Genomic DNA, 19981 nt, shown 5'->3' with positions numbered 1-19981 from the left:
TTCTTTGATGGGTCCTTAATTCAAGTTTCAAATGATATCAATTTAAATTAACCACTGCTGTTAACCATTGTCCAAAATCTTCTCGGGAAAGTGTTTTTTTTTTTTTTTTTTTTTATCATTTCTAAATAGAACCTTTTACAGTAACAGAGACACTCCCCCCCCCCCCCTGGATTGCATTGTATTCCTGGTTTATTCCTTGGTGCTGTAAAATGCTCTAAAACTCATGTTGTAGTCAAGTTAGACAACCCTATTGTATCCGTATGAAAAGTTTCAGTGTCTCATACATGTGGGTGTGGATTAATTGTTAACTGGTCTGCTGTGTTCAGTTGAGTTAATTTGAAGTTATTAGGAACTAGCTGAAGTACCCGCTGTTGACCCGGGGAAATTCAATATTTCAGTATTTCATGCATGACAAATTGGGGAACGGTAGCGTTATGGTTTCCTATAAGTTAACGATCTTGGGTGTCGCACAATGCACTTGGACCCCTTTCCTTTTTTTAACTTAATTTTTTTTTTAGGTTTTTGCCATTTTTAAATGTTTGTTCTTTTTATTTATTTTTTGGTTTTGTGGGTTTTGAGATACATGGCTACTGTAGTGATCCAGCAATGGGGCTACTAAATAAGTTCCCCGGGGGTCAAAATTTTGGCTCCAAATATAGTCCTCAACCTTCCCCTGGACGAAAGAGGATGCCATGCAAAGTTTGGTTGCACTGGCTCCTGCGGGGTCCGAATGCATAAAGGAACAGACAAACAGACAAACAAACTTTGTTCTTAATGTATTAAGAAGATATATAAATATTTTAAATTAGGTTATATATCCCAGGAACTCTTGTATAAGGGAAGGCACAAAAACGGATGCAATTACAAACAGCTTGATTATAGTATAATTTTTTTGGATCTCATAAAACTAGCATGACTCATCATTGCTGCTCAGTGGCGAATAGGGCCCAATCCTCCCAGTGCTAACAGGGGGTAAGGGGCTGGCTTGTACAGCCCTGGTTTGGTCAGGCTCGTGAGGGGCTGGTTGTACCTTTACCTGGTGTCTCCAACGGCTGCTTCCCTCCCTGGTGCTCCAGTGGTTTGAAGCGGCTCTTCAAGAGCTGCCTCTGGAATTGCACCATGGAGTGCAGCAGGCCTTCGTTCTGGATCTCAGAGGGAGGGATTACGATGCTGAAGTCCAGGAACTCATTGATCCCTGTCACCAGTTCACTGCGGCTCTCTGCCAGGTACGCTGCCACGTTGAACTCCTACAGGAGGGGAGGAAACAGCCACCAGCTACATCACATTCAGGCCCTCCAAAAACATAATTTCACATTCAGAAAACCAGCCAAGTTAGAATGGAATCAGCCACATACTGTAGATCTACAAAAGGGGCCCATTTTTAAACAGAAAAGGGCCAGCCCTGTAAACATGTAATGGAAAAGTTAAAGGCAAACTTGGCTACCGATTTCTATTGCAGGAGGAACTTGTAGCTACATGAATACAAAACGTTTATCTCAATCCCAACAATTATCATGAATTGAATTTCATGAAGATTTGTTGCACTTTAAAATATTGTTTTGTATGTGATGTCAGAGAGCAGTCTGGAAACATAATCCCATGGAGCGGATACAGCTGGGATAGCTGCAGCAATACCCTAGATTTCCCATTGAGTTTGGTCGTGTATAGGAACACCATTCTTTATTCCAACTTGTCTGGAGTTACTACCGAGACACGTACTATAGTATCCTATTGCAATATACACACGACACCCCTCCAGTATTTGTATTTATTTATTTGTTTAACCAAGATTTACCCATTGAGACCGAGACCTAATTTACAAGGGGGTCCTGGAAAACAATAAAGAGACAATTACAATGTAGAAAACCTTTAAAAACCTTAAACACAAAACAGTACCAATGAAGCTGCCCCCGAAGTGATCGATGATGACGGGAGTGGAAGCCCTTACCCGGTCTGCCATGAGGGTGGAGATGGCTCGTCCCATCTCGTGATACTCCATGTGAGGCAGGCTGGGCCCGAGCAGCACAAAGAGGAAGCGCACAGGGAGCTCCACCTCCAGCACTGACTGTAGCACCACCGGATCCTTCAGACGCACAAACACCATGGTGGGCTTCTCCAAGAACTGCACCTCGCCTGAAAGAGAGCACCACATCAGGATGCACAGCGAGACACCAGCTCTGTCCTCATTATCTCCTCATTAGATGGCACTGGCTTCTATACTTACTTCTATAATGTCTGATCATGCCAACATTCCAAACACCTGGAACTGCAGCTCTTGAACTCAGTTGAAAGCACCTTCACACAGACTTTCAAAAAGTGAACAAAACTGTGCTGTAAGTTCCAAAGTGTTAATGTTGAGATCTGTAAGCTGAACATCTCTTTCTTCTATATACCCTCAGTAACTACCTCATCTGAATCACAACGTGATCAATTGTCTTTTTATTTCACATTTGCATGGCAATAGGTCCTGTGCAAGTGCTCTATGTTGCTGACAGACGTGTGTTGCTGACAAGCTTTCCAACAGAATGAACATTCTAGATTGGGTTAGTGGCACTTACCTATAAGCACAACAGTAGCCTCTACATTCTCTGCAGAAAACCTCTGAAAGAAAAAGCAAGGGATTAAAGCTAGGCTGGCATTCAAGATTTATTATTATTATTATTATTATTATTATTATTATTATTATTATTATTATTATTATTATTATTAGTAGTAGTAGTAGTAGTCGTAGTAAGCAACTATTTTATTTATCTTTGTTAATCATACAACCATTATTTATTAACAGGTTGTGTTTTGTTTTTTTGGTTTTTTTAATTTAAAACTGTAACTTTTAAAACAAAAAAAGTCTTTAACATAAGTGTTTACTAGTGCCCAATATGACTATCAAAGGGATCCTCCTTTCAAAGCTGGTCTTTTAGCACTTGATACAAGCAAGGCATGGTTGTGGCTCCCTTTAGTCTCACAATCCCACTCCTCTGTTATGTTGCATGCTGTTCTGTATCATGGGAATGACATCTCCTGGGACTCAGTGTGGCTGCGCTCCAACAAGCTGTAGAGGACTGGGACGAGGTTGTGGGACTATGTATTATATATTATATATATATATATATTATTTCATAATCCACATATTGGAGAAACACTCAGTTAGTTTATAGACAACTGCTCATCTTGACTTTGATTCTCTATTAAACAATTAGACATTTTTGGACTGATTAATCGTCCCGGTGCCCTATTTGGAGCCTCGTGTTGAGATCATATTACCAGCACATGTTTTATCAGTTGTATTTGCTTTTGTGAAGAACCTGCACATTTACTAATAAAGTGACCTCAATACATTAGTTATTGTCAATTATGACCTGTCCACTATTTATATATACAGCAGTGTGCTTATGTATTAGAACACCCTATTGCATTTGTAGTTTTGATTTGTTGTGCATATGAAATCAAACCACTGGAAATCTTGGAAAATTGTCAAAAAAAGGCAAATAGTGATTGTCCAATTAATATAAAACAGTAAGAGAAAAGAAACATACACCCACAAATGGTAAAATAGTTGAAACTTGCTAGAAGTTGTTTAAGATGTAATTAAAGCACCAAATGGTCTAACATTTTTACATGTGTCACTATTGTTTCTATATCATCGATTACTGAACGAGAGGTTTATAAAGGCATATAAAGGACAAATCTTGAGGTGTTCTAATTACATTTGCACACTATTGTATATATGTCTGAAAGGTGCCACTTTGACTTCATATAAGACATATTGTGTTTACAGTGTGTGTGTGTGTGTCTATATATATATTTGATTTGCTTTTGTAATGCTGAAATTTGCATCATTCCCCTTAACTTGTTTATATATTATATATATATATTATTATATATATATATTATTATATATATTAATGTATATACCCTCTAGTTAAGGGGGAATGATGCAAATTTCAGCATTACAAAAGCAAATCAAATCGCGTGAAAGTTACCTGACAGCTTTTACATTCACAGCGTTTTAAAAGTCAAATGATGAGCCCCGAACAGGGCAAAACATGTCTTGCAAGTACTGTACCCTGACTTTTAATATGCTGTGAATGTAGAAGCCATTAGATGAATTTTACACGATTTGATTGGCACTTGTAATGCTGAAATATATATATATAACTTGTATGCCCAGTAGTAGCCTCATTCACCTCCTGAGTAACGGAGAAGGTCTCCACCTCGATGTGCTCGTCCTCCAGGAGAGGCTCAGAGGTAGAGGCTGGCTGCTTGGGGTGGCTATGAGGGGGCAAGAGACCAGGTAAGACAAGAGCTCCAGGAGTATCATTTGGGAGGACAGGGTAACCATTTCAGACAAGCAAACAGTTTCTCCACAGAGGAACTGCATGAAAACTGCATTCGTTGCCTTATAAAAATGTACCATGGTTTTACAATGGGATTTTAAAACATGTCACTTTATAGTCTATGGAAATGTATGTTCATTATGAGAGAGGCCAGACCTGGATAACATAAACATTATTATGAACCTGGGATGAAGATAACATCAAATACATATTCACAGAACTTTAACTGAAGTCTTTTTTATGCATAAAATAAAGTGTCATATTAATTAGACTGGTTTTCTAGACAGCAGCAGCCTGGAACAGTGTGAAGAATAACAAACAGGATTTTATAGGAAAACTTAAAAAAAAAAAAAAAGTACAGTAGAACAGCTGACTTCGTTTCTTATAGTTTTAGAATTCCGATTGAGTGTTTTGATGTTCTGGATGATCAATTGTATTTAACAAATAAGAACAAATAACTGGCAGGTTAAAGTTTTGTGAATACAGCATCTGCAGGGAGTCTGATTGCAATCCCACTGGCCCTCACCTGAGCACTGAACTGACCAAGAAAATAAAAGCATGCAACAATGACCTGCGTTTGAGGAGCAGAGCCCGGAGCAGCTGGGCCCGGTCCTGCTCTGTGAGCTGGCCGTCCTTCTCCATGCTGTCCACCACCTTGCTGGCGATGCCCGCCAGACTGCGCTCCTGCAGGTCCAAGAGAACGGTCCCTGGAAGCATGAGGAGAGTGGGGTTAACACTCTACACTGCCGGCTGAGACCGGAGGACACTGGAGAGCATTCTTTACATACCCAGAGCCAGCCAGAGCCTTATACAAAACAGCCAGGATCCAACAGCAATGCAATAAACCAAGCTTTTGTCAATAATGGAGCACACACTGTGAGAAGTGGGGCTTGAGAATTCAATGTATTTACACTTAGGGGTGGTAAAGCTATTAGATTGAAGCAGCTATTGTATTTCAATGAAGGGGAGGGGGCAGAGGTGACAGACTCCCCTCCCTCCATCTGACCACTCACCAACACAAACCAGCTTTTATTTTTTCCCCTTGTTTTCTATTCTTTTTGATAAGTTTCACAGCTGAGAAAGATTTTTTTTTCTGATTACATTTGTATACTGTTTATAAGAGAAGGACTTGGTTGTGCAGCAAAACGTCAGCTTTGTTGTCTGAGGACAGTAACATCCTGTCTCTAAACAGCAAGGATTATACAAAATAAAATGGATTTATTGGAATGTTGTCTTTTAAGTGCTCTCAATTTCTTGCCTAATATATATATATATATATATATATATATATATATATATATATATATATATATATATATATATATATATATATATATATATTATATATAATATATGAAGATTTCTACAAGACCATATACTAGTGTGGTGCGATAAGCTATAGATAGCATAGCTGCACGTAACGTGGCATTAAGTACATTTCTGTGAAATAAATGAAATTTTATTACTTACGTAAAAATAAAATATAATAAATGTTTTTATTATTTAAAAAATAACCAAAACATGGTTTTATATATTATCTATATATCTATATATATTATATAGTTTATATATATATATATATATATATATATATATATATATATATATATATATATATATATAAACAATGCATTTTATTTTTTGTAGTTTCACAGCGCCTTATTAACACTAGTCTGAAGATAACATTAGCCAATCCAGGATTTGTGTTAATCAGGTTCTTGAAACCAGCCCCATATGTTTCATCAGTATGAGCGGTGATTGGTATGTAGTTACTGCTTGCTTTGTTTTGTATTCACTATTTTATTATTGAATAAAAAATACTAATACAAAAATAAGATATAGTTTAAATGTAATAAAGTGAATACTAAAAGCACAGAATATACGCTCTTTAATGAATCAGTTTTAAAGTATTTACCTGCCTTTACTTTAATTTTAATGTTGCTAAAGTTATTTGTAATTACTTTTAAAACAATCCAATGTTGTTTGAAGTTCTGTATAAAGTTAAAAGGTTTATTACAGAGTAAGCATTTTGAAACCACACCCTAATTCACAATTTTTCCCCACAAATATTCCATTTAAATGAAAGAGTACGTCCTTTTTGAAATGCTTCTGTTTGAGGGTTCTGGGTTCTGCTGCTCCACTGCTGAGTTATTATTATTCTTCTATAAATCTGCCTTTACCTTTGAGCGTTTTTAATTGACTCATTCAGTCAATGTGCTTGACCATTGCAAATGATGCTTGACTCTTGCATTTCCATTCAATTATAATTTCTTTTTACTGAAACTCGACTCAAACACCAAAAGCCAAGGCATTGACATGTTTGCTGTGAGACTGATCCTGATTCTGATCACTGGATGCTCAGCTGCCTTCACTGTGTGAAAGTATAAAGAGTTCCTTTCAATACGAATCTGTGGGTGACACTCCTGATCCGTCGTAGTCTGTCTGCAGACAACATGACGTGTTACACCAGTAACTCTGTTTCAATAAATGTTATCTGCTCTTAGTTACTAAAGTCTTGAAAGTTTTTTCTAGATGGAAAATGAAGTAGAAAAAATTGGGACCATCCATGAGTACATCTGGAGTTTCCCCATAGAAACGATGTTACAACCAGAGCAGTACTACAGGAAAGAGCTGTACACAGGAATCAATTGTTTTCTATGAGAACTTATTGTGAGATATCCATTGACATTAATAGCTAGAAAAGACAAGGGTCTATAAGATGGGAATATCTGCCAAAGTAACAGACAATAATGAATGGTTTACAGTGGGAGTTGCTTCATCTTTGATTCATAAGGTATGTTACCACACTCTGTTGTTTCTCATGAGTATCAAATCCTATGATGTGGCAATAGACCAAGTATACCCCATGGTAGTTCCATTAAAGGAGAAACAACATTCGCAGTAAATATTTCATTTTTGACAGTAACTCGTAAGCTGCAGAACTCCAGGACCAGAGCTGTGCACCCTGGTTACAGACTCTTGTTCTTTGATTTCTCCGGGCAGCAGTGGGTAGGATTTGATTGGCAGCAGCAGGTCTGGAGGGGGGGATGCCTGGAAACTCACCCTTCCCCATGGTTCTGCGTAGCTCCAGCAGGCTCTTGAGGGTCAGATAGGAGACGTGCGGCTTGCCCCAGAGCTCCACATCGTGGTTGAAGTCCTCCTCAAATTGGACCCAGCGCGCCATCTCCTGCCAGAACAGCTCCTGATTCCTGTCTATCTTCAGCTCACTCAGCTCCACATACGACTGGAATACAGCAACAGCAAGATGCAGCCAAACCACCGTCTTTAAAAACCAGCTCACGAGTGCTCACAAGTGCTCACGAGTGCTCCTGATCACTGAAGTGCTGTGCTTAAATCTGTGCTGTCCTTTAGAAAGGTTTCCTATAGTAAATGCATAGCAAAATACAATAAAGCTTAGCAAAAGCATGATAAAAACATATGTAAGCATTATGAAGAATAGTAAGGTATGGTAAAGCATATTAATAAACATCATAAACCAAGGTAAACTATGGTAAATGCATACCATAACCATGAGAAAAGCATGGTATTTGGTGTTTTCTCCATCCAGAAAAACAATGATGGAATGATGATTTGAGAATCTGACCCTATATCATGTTGACAGTTGTTTCTGATGAAAGCAAAGCCCAGTAGTTTTGTCTACTAGACTGACTGTAGTTTCTTACAGATTTACACAGGGGTTACGGTTTTTCGGATTTAAAAAATGCTGAATCTGTTTTAAAGAGCAGGTGGAAATCTGCTAAAATTGGTTCCTATTTAAATAGACTTTTAACAATTCAAAGACGTGAACAGTTTTGTTTTAATATACTTTCATTTACACCCTTATTATAATTGGCAGTGTATTAGTTAAGATGTGATGTTTTCAGATGCTCTTAAAACCCTTGTTCACACTCCCTTGATGAAGTGTGATCAGCACATGTTGATCAAGCATTATTTAAGAAGTGTGAAAAGGGATTAGAGTCAGGTGAGTCTAATTATTGCTTGGCTAACTCAATACAGCTCATCAGCACAGAACAGGATGCAAGGTGAGTGGATTTACCAACAATTTCCAGAAATGTACAAATTAATCCTAGCTAACTAAATACATACATTCTCTCCACCATGCACATCTATTGGTCTCAAAAGTTCAGTTTTGAAAGAAACACCTGTTCAAACACGATATCTGTTTATTACAAGGTAAATCAGCTTGTGCAGTTTTTTTTTCTTAACTTTTATTATTATTATCAATGTGGCTATTTTAGAAATATGCTGTAGTTTAATGTATAAATATGATATTGCTGTGAAAAGATTTGAAGAGCTGATACTGTTTATTAGTTTGAATATGATGTTCTGACTTCATGACCTCAACGACTCGTCTTCCATTGTTCTTTAAGTATTGTGTTGCATTTTTATCACAATCTCCAACAGGGGTTATTTAATGCTATCAGTGGTTTCACGTGATAAACATTATATCCTCAGTATGTCTTGTGCTGGTTTCTGCCTGGGCTGTAAGCACTAGCCCCTATAACAGCTGATAAGCCTGCACTTTCTTTGTTGGTATAACAGTGACCTTACAAGTGTCAATACCATACTATCCACTCAAAGGGTTATCTTTCATTCTTTGCATTTAAAAGTTTTTTTTTTTTAAGCGCAGAACAATCGTGGCTGGAACTTGCTGCTCAAGTCATGTCAACACGAAAATGAAACATCTGTTAATCTGTTAGTAAGCAAGTTGACTAGCAGTTAATAGAAAAGTGCCCCTTCATGTATAAAGGCGCTCCTGACAAGCTGCTTTTGTACCTGGTGGCTTCCTCTGCCTGAGTTTGTAAACTGCTTCCTGCGGACTTCGGGGTTGAGACCTGCTGGCAAAAACCAAAGAACACATTAGGATGGATTCCAGGTTCAGCTGCAGTCACACACACACACACTGGCTTCACACTCTCTCTATATAGGAGGGTTAGATGGATTCCTGGTTCAGCTGCAGTCACACACACACACACACTGGCTTCACACTCTCTCTATATAGGAGGGTTAGATGGATTCCTGGTTCAGCTGCAGTCATACACACACACTGGCTTCAACTCTCTCTATATAGGAGGGTTAGATGGATTCCCGGTTCAGCTGCAGTCACACACACACACACTTTTCCTTGGTGTACTATAGTAAACTTTTACAAGGGATGGTGTTCCTTTTTCCCCTAATTATTTGACCCCTGTTTTTCTTCCCAATTAAGAATTTCCAACTGTGTGCCAGCTCCCCACAAAAGCTCAGGAGGAGGTAACCCCCTGATCCCCAATTGCCTCTTAACACCTAGGATCTCGGCTGCCATGATGCTACTTTTACCATGCTAATGTGTCATTTCAAGTTGGCCTTTTAAAAAAAAAAAAGGTAAATAACATTTAATCTAAAGCTGCATCTCTAATGAAATGCTGTGCATCCTGGAGTAAAACACAGAACAACACCTACCTGAGCCCAGAGAGAAGGTGTAGCAGGTAAACCAGAAATCTATAAAAACAGACTTTTAGAGTGTGCTGCTGCCCCTCTTTCTGACAATTTGCTCCAAGTGTTTTCAAATTGAAGACCACATATTGACAGTAAACATCAACCTCAAGCAGAGACTAGTGTGCAGGAAAAAAAAAAAAAACTCTCCCTTGTTTTCTATCTATTAAATAATACAGAAACATCATGTAAAGACACTTGCGACTGAAATATTCATCTATCATTCTGAAAAAGGGGCAACAATTAACTGGATGAATTACTAAGATTTTTTTTTTTTTTCTTTTTTCTGAAAGAATCGATGGCCACAAGCAGCATCATAACCAGAGCTGGCATTCTACCAAGGTCTGAGGTTTCAAGCTATAGCTGGCAATGTTTATATAGCTGCTTGGTATTTATTATTCAACCTCCAAATCTATATTACAAGGCAAACCAACAGAGAAAATGAAGCAGTATTTTGTACTTTACCAGCATTTTTACATGAGCATCAGCATTGATGATGCAAAGAAACAAGCAAGGACACGACCTTTGTGTCCTCATAGCTAATTAAGGACATGACCACAATGCACGGAGAAGATATTATTTGTATTTCTTCTGGTATTCTTCCAAGCTGTATCATCATTTTTGATTGTGAGTTCTTTCCTATACTACTATAGTGCTACGCAATTTGTGATCAAAGCAGGGGGAGGAATTGCTATCTCTCTGCACACAGTCCTGCTTATTAGAACAACCTTGTTTACTGAAATGATCAGGTGCCAGTAATCAGATCCAAGCTACCTGGATCATTTCCTGCATTAAAGTGATTGTAGCTAACACAATGGTTCCATAACATTTCTCTGCCATGCACATCCATTCGTTAGAAAAGGACTCAAGTGTGCAGCTTTGAAAGAAATTGTGTTCATGATTTGAAATGAATTTGTTTCATTTGACAGTAAATTGTGCACTATGTACCCTTTACCATTTGTAATTTGCATAGTGAAGTAATGACAGTTCTGTTCTTTGTTTCCATTTGGGACTCACTAAATAAAGAAACAACACTTACTTTCTGTGTCCAGCGGGACTGTGTGGAAGCGCCCTTCTGGATCGCCCTCCATTTGTCTCCTGTTCTCCAGGTCGTCGGCTCCAGAGCGACCAGGCTGCACCCTGCAGGCAGAAACATAGACACCGGTAAACCCCCTCCAAGAAACCAGCTGCCCTAAACCAGGGGCCAAGCAGAGCAAACATGGCAAACACAACACAGTAAACACATAGTAAAAGCATGCTAGATAAGTAACTACTATATAAATACACAGCAATTAGAGACACTTAATGTAAAGTGTTACCGGGTTCCATGTATCGAAATAGCACTCTGAGACACATCACTACAAGGATTTTCATTTCCAGTCTGTCACTAAACTGAACTAGCCGGAGTAAAACCCAGATAGACACTCACTCTTTCGGATCCATTCCGGTGACCTGAAGGTCCTCCTCTTCGAAAGAGTCATCTTGGCTCTAGGGAGAGAAAAGCTGTTTACACTTGGGTTCAGTTGTTATAGATGTATTTCCAATTAGTTCGGCAAGGTACAGTGACACAAACACTCACACTCACACACACACACACACACACACACACACACACACACACACACACACACACACACACACACAAACACTCACGCACACACTATGATTGCAAACAAGGGCGCAGTCATACCAATGAGACAGTAAGACAATGACATTTAAAGCTCATTTTTAACATAAAGATTTTGGTACATTCTTGCCACCAAGCGATGAACCTACCAAAGGTGACGCCATGTCTCCAATTTCCCTAGGTTTGTACACTGTCCTGGGTTTGCCTCACAGTCACAATGTTGTATTCAGCTTCCCAGCTGCATAACCTGAGGAGAGACGGTCCTGGCGTTAGATTCATTGGATCCCATTATAAGGAAAGGTAATGTTAGCCCCCATTGGTACTGAAAGGAACTAAAAATCTTTAACGATAGGAAACAAGCAGGTGTGACTCAGGCAGACAACGATAGAGGCAGGATTCTAGCACTAGACCTCATCAGTCTCTTAACATTCAACTTGAGGATGTTTCTGATTGGTTTATTAGAAATGCTGTGTTGCTAGTCACATTTTGATATATATATATATATATATATATATATATATATATATATATATATATATATATATATATATATATATATTTCTGTTTTGACAAAACTCGTCTCAAGTCCCCGTTTTGAGCATCGAGTCCAACAGCTCTAAGAGAAAGGGGATGTACCTTAATTTGTGTAAACACAAAGTTCAATAATTTTATTCTTTGTGACTTACCATAAACTTTAAAGGTATTTTCAGTAAAAAATCATTTATTTTGAGGTTTTTTTTTTTTTTTAAACGAATATTGCAAAACCCTACTTACATGTAATGTTTCTATACGTGATATATATAATATATATTATATTATATATATATATATATATATATATATATATATATATATATATATATAATCGATTAATCATAATCATAATGACAACAAGACATGAGGTACATAAAGACAATTATGAGTTCCCAGAAAAAGCAAGCACAAGTAGTGTGCGATAAGGTCACTATAAAAATGACCACTAGGCGTGCACAGGGGTTGTGCACCAGTAATTACTTTCCATTGCAGATCTCTAAAATAACTCACTGTTTCAGGGGGGGAGAAATTACTGGTGCACACCATAGTGGTCCTTTTTATACTGGCATCATTAGAAAAATGAACCTTGCTCAGTGTTGTACAAAAAGTCCCAAATATACTGGTGACTAAATTAAACATGCAAAAAATCTGCATGTACTGAAACAGACATAAATGACCATCTAGTAGTCTAGTCTAGTAGACAAACTCTCTGTTAAAAAAATGCATCTGTGCTTTTTTGAGCTGCATTCTTTCTCAGTTGTTCAGCACGAAACATTAAACTGACATGCAGAGGAACTCCCACCCCCGACCTTTCCACAGCAGCAGAAAAAGAATCAAACTTACATTAAACTGACATGCAGAGGAACCCACATCTCCACCTTCCACAGCAGCAGAAAAAGAATCAAACTTATGTTTATTTTCTATTACTTCCAAATGTTCAATCAGAATTCTGTGTTAAAACTTTCAGGAAACTAAGCCAGATCCTGAAGAAGGCACTGGCTGAAACGTTTGTCTGCTTGAGTCCCTTTTAGACTAAATTCTACAAATACTAAAGCGAAGTCACTTACTTTACTTAACTCTAAATGAATCCCAAAAGAAACGTAATAAAAAAGACCTCAAGTTGCAAGCCTCCTCTAATTCCCTGATGTGATGATTCCGAAGGCTGCTTATAGAAAGTTGCCTTGCTCAGATGCCTCTACTAAAAAACTGACACCACTTTGGACCATAACAGACATACTCTGCAGTGAAGATATTAAACTTTCATTTGAGGAAGGATGTGCTGTTGTGCATGAAAGTAGCATTAACTCAGTCATGGACCCCTTGCTTGTGCTCACCTAGAAGGGGTTGATTTGATCAAGCTGTTAACCATGGATGGATATTATTAGAGCATTTTACAGTACCGGGAATCCAACTCCATACATTTTTAGGGCTAACCTCAGGTTAACCATGGAGAGGTGGATAATGCAATCTAGGACGATTCCCCAGTGCTGTCAAATGCTCTAAAAATCCAGCTTAGTGCTCAGATATTTCAGAACTGAACTGTGATCGTAATGTATTTTATATTTCAAGTTGTGTTTGAAGGTGTATACTTTATTAGGACTTTATAGATTTACAGTTGTATCAGTTTAATTGTATTAATACAACTTTAAAGAATAATTTTTATGAAATAATAATTAAATTAAATATTCATAAGGAACATGTAATCAGTTTAACTGTGGGGTTTGTAATTGAATGAGGGGTTTGGGGACTCTCGTAGACCATATTAAAAATAAAAACTACACCTGACTTTATGAAGACATTACTGAGCAGCAAATTCACAACAGAATCACAGAGCAGGCATACTCCCAAAGGCATATTTGTTTTACAGAGCGGGTGTTCAAGCTCTCAGATGTTCAAGCTCTCGGAAAAAGAAAACTAAGACATATCTGATTGACATTTTAGCAGGAAAAAAGTGTACACCATTATATTATGCAAAAATAATAATATTGAATTCAATAAAACAGATGTTTATGTGGAGTCCTGATTTTGATTCGATTTACACAATGAAGTAAATATAAAAGATATACTCAGGGTTCCATATTCTGTTTAGCATCTCAAGTTCCTATCAGGTCCCACCCCCCACCCCTCTCTTTATTACATTACACTTTTGCCATCACTTTTGCTATAACCTTTTATAGGTATGTTATAACATATATTATTGCAAGATGCATGTATAAAATCACAGTAACAGACCCTGAAGCTAAAGATTAACCAAAATATGTATCCTTATGCTCGATACAGACAATCCTTTACAAAACCTCTCTGTTTGTTGAAACAGGAACTCTATTAAAGTTGGGATGAAGTCTCCATCACTGAAGAGCAATGAAACACAATGAATCCCAACTCTTAAAATGAATTCAGCAACAACTTGAAGAACTGTACAAAACTAAATCAAAGATCTTAAAAAAACGGGCAGGCAATCCTAGCAGCAGTAGCGGAACAAGTCAAAACTATGAAGTTCTAGCCAAGGCTAGGATTCATTACAGAACTTTGCCGCAATGTAATAAGCAAAATCATAGCTTTCTTACCTAGAAGTGTTTCTTTTGATGCTGGTGACAGGACAACCTTCTCAATGTACAGACTGGGTGCAGTGTACTGGAGTCCTAAATGAGGGAACAAACTGCTCCTTATCAAAAGCTCTGAGTCACGCTCAACCTTTAATCTTGCCCCATCATCACCCTGGCTGGTGCTTCAGGCAAGATTAACCCTTCTTTAAATGAAAACAAGGTTATCTGTGCTGGACATCTTGAAGCAAGGGGGCTATCCCAACAGAACTGCCCTCCTCCACCCACCACCTTGGACTTGAGCCAAACCTTTCTCAGCCAAAACTTTGAAGAAGTGTAAAACTGTTGCTGCTTCGTCGTATTTGTTTCAGCATTCCAGATCAAATATTTCTGAGGACTCTTATCTTGATAGACATGCTCATCTTTGACGTCACCCTGCTTACTATCTGGGGATTCCCTCCTTATAGTGTGTTCATCATCATTATTACAAGCCGAGACGCCTCCTGCATCTGTTATCGTGTGTCTGAGCGAGAAGTCTCCAAAATGTGAGTTCGGTGGCCCTCAGGGAAGTTTACATGTCAAGCCCATGCAGTACAGTGTCAGTTTCTGCCTGAGAGAGGCCCAGGACGGAATGCCAGTGTTGGGGTGAGAACCTCAATGTGATAACATTAGTAAATAACATGAGCAATGGTGAATTACAAACTTAAACCATTTTCTTGTGTTTTTGATACAGTAACGTATTGCATCCTTCTCTATCTTTATCCATCCGTTTGCCATTTTTCCCCAACATTACTGTGAGCTCAGGCTGTATACACATTTGTCAGCCAGGGTCTTTAAACTATGTGCCATGTATGATCTCCTATATTGTATGCAGTTAGCATCAATTCTGGATGTATACCATACTGATATTAAAATGAAAAGGATTAAAAAAAAAATACAATTTTTAAAGTGAATAAAAATCAATCAAATGCATGTGGTGTGTATTGTTGTTTTGGGAAATGTATTGGGTGTATTTTTCTTTTGAGGTGTGAGAATGTCTTTCCTAAGGCTGGGAGCTGATTCTTGTTGCTGCGCAGCAACTGTACTTAAAAGAGAGCAAAGTTTTCTTGCATTTTTTAAGTTGTGGAACTTTCATTTGTTTGAGGTTGTAACAATACAACAGGTTTTTTTTGTCAATTTCCCAAAAATACTTTTTTTTTTGCTGCTTTCTGGAACCTAATTACTTCCTGTGCTGTATGTCAATTTCACTATAGTTTACGTTTTAACTCTCAGCAGCTCAAGACATTAGCTGCATTAGAAATCATCTTGTTATAGTTTTACCTAATAATGTATAATTGAGTAGTTGTAGTATTGTACTTCATTTTCAAACCAAGGTTGAACAGGAGCTCAGTTTCAAATGAGGGCCCCTATCTAAAGCCTGGGCCGAGAGTAGACCACAGGCTCCAGCGCTGAGCTTGTTATCTGGCTAGCCTCAGTGTCTGTTTAGCTTTTATCAGCAGCATACCTTTCACTGAATGTTCCAAGTTAGGGTTCCACCCAGAGAATGGTCCATTACCAATTTTAAATCCATGTTGCTGCCTGATAATTGGCTAGTCTGACACCAAATGTGTGAATGCTCAGGATGTTTCAGCCAATCAGAGCTCATCTTTCGTTCCTGTATTCCACAACGCACAGAGAAACCTTATTCATTAAAGTTTTTTAGTCATGTTAAGAAGATGTTTTTGTACATAGCCAATATTATGTATGTCTTATTGTGAGAAGTTAAATTCAGGTGGTCTCACAAGGGTTTTTAAATTTAATTTAAACAAGCTGACCTATGCGAATTACAATAATAACATTGAATACGGTCCAGTGTCATGTATTTGAACCAAAAGTGCTGCAAAAACAATATATTAACATTTGAAGTTTTAAAGACACACCTTAATTGTTTTTCCTTACTCGGTCATTTGTAGCTAACCACTTCATTCTGGAAAGGGAGAGGGTATCTGACAGAGAGAGATTGCTAAGACAAATCTAATTGTTGCATTGTCTAGATAAGATTGCTACCCATGTTATGAGTATGACCTGTAAGAGGTACTTTCATTACCTTCACTTTCCACTTTAAATCTGAAGAGACCACTGTTGTCTTAAAGCTAGTCTGCCCCATTCATAAAACATTTACCACTGTTGCTTCCTTTTCGTAAAACAAAAAAACAACTGCTAATGTTATAGAACGAGAAACAACAGATAACAACAAAGTTATTATTTGAAGCTTTTTAGAATCAGCGTTTTGTTTTCATTTCAGGTATTAACACAGTGGTAAATGTTTAAAGGTTATGATGGTGCAGTGAATTTTATTTACATAGTCAGTTGATCTTATAAAAAAGTAATCACCCCCAAAAAAGTTTTATTTTTTTTTTTTTTTTTTTTATTTATTAGTGCATAAACCTCTGTTGTTACAAGCATGTGTCACAGCAATCTTACATTGCCTTGCTCTCAGCCAGGGCACTTGCTGCTGCCTTGTATCGATTGACTGAAGCTGAACTTAAAGCATGTTATAGAGAGTCGACCTTTACCTGGCTTGAATACTATTAGGCACTGCCACTGATTGTGAATGGAGGAGCTACTTCCTTGTCTGCTTGTCTGTTTACAGAGATTTTCCTGTCGATAAAACCATTTTTGTAGGCGAATTTCCTTCACTTTCATCCACTAGTCAGGAAGCGAGCTGACCACTGGAACACTCTGATAGAGCCTTTTGTAGTTTGCTTCTGTTGTTTTGATTTGTTATGCATATGAAATCAAACCAGTGGAACTAAAAATCTTGAATAATTGGAAAAATAGGCAAATTAGTGATTGTCTTATTTAATTGATGACTTTAACAGGCCACACATGCAATTCATTTAAAACAGTAAGAGAAAAGTAATACAGAGCCACAAATGGTACAATGCATGAGACTTTTTAGTTGTCTAAGATGACTAATTGAAGCACAAAGTGGTCTAACGTTTTCACACAAGTGACTATTGTATATAGAATGTGATGCAGGGTACTTCATGTAACTACAGTATAACATCACTTTTAAGGCCAGTGAAGTATGTTGGCCTTAATAGGGGGTAGCAGTACTACTGAAGGACATAGCTGAAACATTTGTAATTTATTAACACCTGTCTGGTGAGGAATGTTCATCTGGTCCCATGGTTCCCTTAATTACTGGTAGACGGAACGAATGCTGCTGTTTATTTAAGCCTTGTTGCAGATCATATTCACCCAACCACACAGCACTTATACCCTGATGGTAATGGCTACTTTCAAAACGATAATGCACCCATCCACTATCCAAGAATTATGTGTGAATGGTTTGAGTAGCATGACTGAGACAATTCTTCAAAGTCCACCACAGTCCTTGGATCTCAATCCAATTGAGCATATTTGGGATGAGCTTGGACGACACATTATTCATCACCATCCTCTGCCTAACTCTCTGCACCAGTTCTGTGAAAAATGAATGACTGAACAGATCCTTCGAGACACCTCCCAGCACTTTGTGGAGTCTATGCCATGCCGTGTCAAGGCTGTGATCAAGGCAGACAGTAACCCAACCCAATATTAGTTATAGGTCCTAATAAAGTGGTTTATGTGTGACACACAAACATATTTTTGGAGTAAAGACTGTTATAAAATCTATATTACGGATTTTAACTTTAAAAAATGCAAACATATTTTTTAATCTTAATTTAAAAAAAATAATAATAATTTAAAAAGCCTGTGAACGCATTGTAGCATTTTATTACTGGTATTCCAGGATTGGTCAGTTTAAATTCCAACACTGACCTGCTTTCAATTTCAACTAATAACAATCTATGAATGAAGCCCTGCTATTGGTTTCACTTAAAACACAAACAATGATTCCAACCAATGGTCGAGTGGTTGGAATTTAAACAGTGCTGGCTATAAAGTGTCTTTAAAGTGGAGTGGGGCACAACAGAGGCAAGCACTGCTAGAGGCACAGTGAAATAAGATTAACTCTATCTCATGTGAAAACAGCCAGCTATACATGTTATCATATAGTGACAGGGGGGTTATTAAGACAACTCCCTTAGAAGAAACTGTTACAGTATTCATCCTTAAAGACCTTCTTCTAGCTGTGGATTCTAACAAAGCCTGTTTAACCCAGTATGTTTTTTTAACACTCCTTCACTTAAAACAGCACTTAAAACAGCACTTGAAAGTCTTGTGACTAAGGCACAGACTATCATCTAAATTAAAAAAGAGCTTTAAATCCTGAAAAGCTCAACCTCCAGTAGAGATATTATTTTCTCTGTTTTGGGGGCAGATAAGGTCCCATATACATCCTTCTAGAGTGGGTATGTCATCAGCGATGTGGTAAAATAAAGGCTGTTATTCATGTAACTTACATGAAATTAATATTTTAAAACGTTAGGTGTGGTGGGAAGACAAATGCCAATAAGGCAGGGGAACCGTAAGTTGGTTGTTGCACAATTCTTGTAAAGACTGGAGCAGCTGAAGGTTGAAATCGGACTGCGCGGTGTGTCAAGCTGACCGATAGCCAAATTGTGCATAAATTATCTAAAACTTCGGTTATACAGTTTACTCACGGCCGTTGCATCGGTTGGAACTTGCGCCGCTCGGTTGGATGTCTGACGTGTTTGGTTGAGGGGAAAGGCTGTAAGCGATTGGTTCTGTTAATCTCTGACCAGTAGGTGGCCTTGTCCCAACTGAGTGTTCGCTTCCTTAAAACATCCGGCCGAGATTGGTCGCGGATGCTGCAAGGCTGCGAGACTCTGCGTTACGGGGGTCTGGAGTCCAGCTGGTGAGCACTGGAGACTGCTGACTACTGCATGGGTTAACCGGGGTCAGGGTTCCAGCACTCACGCAAGAAGAAACTGCAGCCGCCGGCGGTCGTGTGTGTACCGGGGTGGGGTAGGAACAGAGTTTAGTTTGAGGCAACAACAGCCTACAGCATAGAGAGAAGTGTATTCCCGCGGGACCTCCTGTTTAGTGGAGTAGCACTAGCCGTTTTTACGGCACATTTTATTTGTACTTTTTTGTACTGTGTTTTATTTTTCCTTTGTACAGCTTGCTGTATGTCTCCTCTGTGCGTTACCATCGCTGGTAACGTAACGTCACATGACCTGTTTTATTTACTTTCTTTTTTTTTTTTGATTAATAAATCCTGCGCGCCTGTGGGGCGTGGCAAACGCATCAGTCCTGTGTGTCTGTCCACTCACTCATATTATACCCACGCAAGCGACAGATACCCTGTCACACATCTGTACAAGGCTGGACATCATATTGAGGTGCAGCACACCAAACACCTAATGTTATGTATCACAGCGTACTATAGGAAAGGTTAGCAGACTATTACACAGCATCTCTAATTGTAATGTAATAACCGTCAGACAGCCCTTCCGCACTGTAGACTTATAACAGCCCCCTAAATGCATTTGCAC

General features: G+C 38.3%; 1 protein-coding gene across 4 annotated transcripts in view; it reads right to left on the bottom strand.

Moving 5' to 3' along the window:
- Nucleotides 1-14660, bottom strand: part of LOC121324081 (anion exchange protein 2-like) — a 30571-nt gene extending 15911 nt beyond the window's left edge. The window contains exons 1-12 of one of the 4 annotated variants that reach the window (XM_041265541.1): nucleotides 14559-14660; nucleotides 11607-11704; nucleotides 11260-11318; nucleotides 10870-10970; nucleotides 9798-9836; nucleotides 9132-9190; nucleotides 7398-7578; nucleotides 4906-5041; nucleotides 4185-4269; nucleotides 2559-2601; nucleotides 1949-2133; nucleotides 1037-1247 (exon numbers count right to left, since the gene is read on the bottom strand). In XM_041265541.1, the coding sequence (XP_041121475.1) occupies nucleotides 1037-1247; nucleotides 1949-2133; nucleotides 2559-2601; nucleotides 4185-4269; nucleotides 4906-5041; nucleotides 7398-7578; nucleotides 9132-9190; nucleotides 9798-9836; nucleotides 10870-10970; nucleotides 11260-11318; nucleotides 11607-11621 (1114 nt within the window). In that variant the 5' untranslated portion in view covers nucleotides 11622-11704; nucleotides 14559-14660. Of the gene's footprint in view, nucleotides 1-1036; nucleotides 1248-1948; nucleotides 2134-2558; nucleotides 2602-4184; nucleotides 4270-4905; nucleotides 5042-7397; nucleotides 7579-9131; nucleotides 9194-9797; nucleotides 9837-10869; nucleotides 10971-11259; nucleotides 11319-11606; nucleotides 11705-14558 lie in introns of all 4 variants that reach the window. The other 3 variants (XM_041265538.1, XM_041265539.1, XM_041265540.1) reach the window with 3 other exon arrangements.
- Between the last annotated feature and the right edge of the window lie 5321 nt (nucleotides 14661-19981).

Source organism: Polyodon spathula, chromosome 12 (assembly GCF_017654505.1).
Source record: "Polyodon spathula isolate WHYD16114869_AA chromosome 12, ASM1765450v1, whole genome shotgun sequence".
NCBI lineage: Eukaryota > Metazoa > Chordata > Actinopteri > Acipenseriformes > Polyodontidae > Polyodon > Polyodon spathula.
The sequence above is the reverse complement of the archived record's forward strand: the minus strand, read 5'-3'. Positions and strand labels throughout refer to the sequence as shown.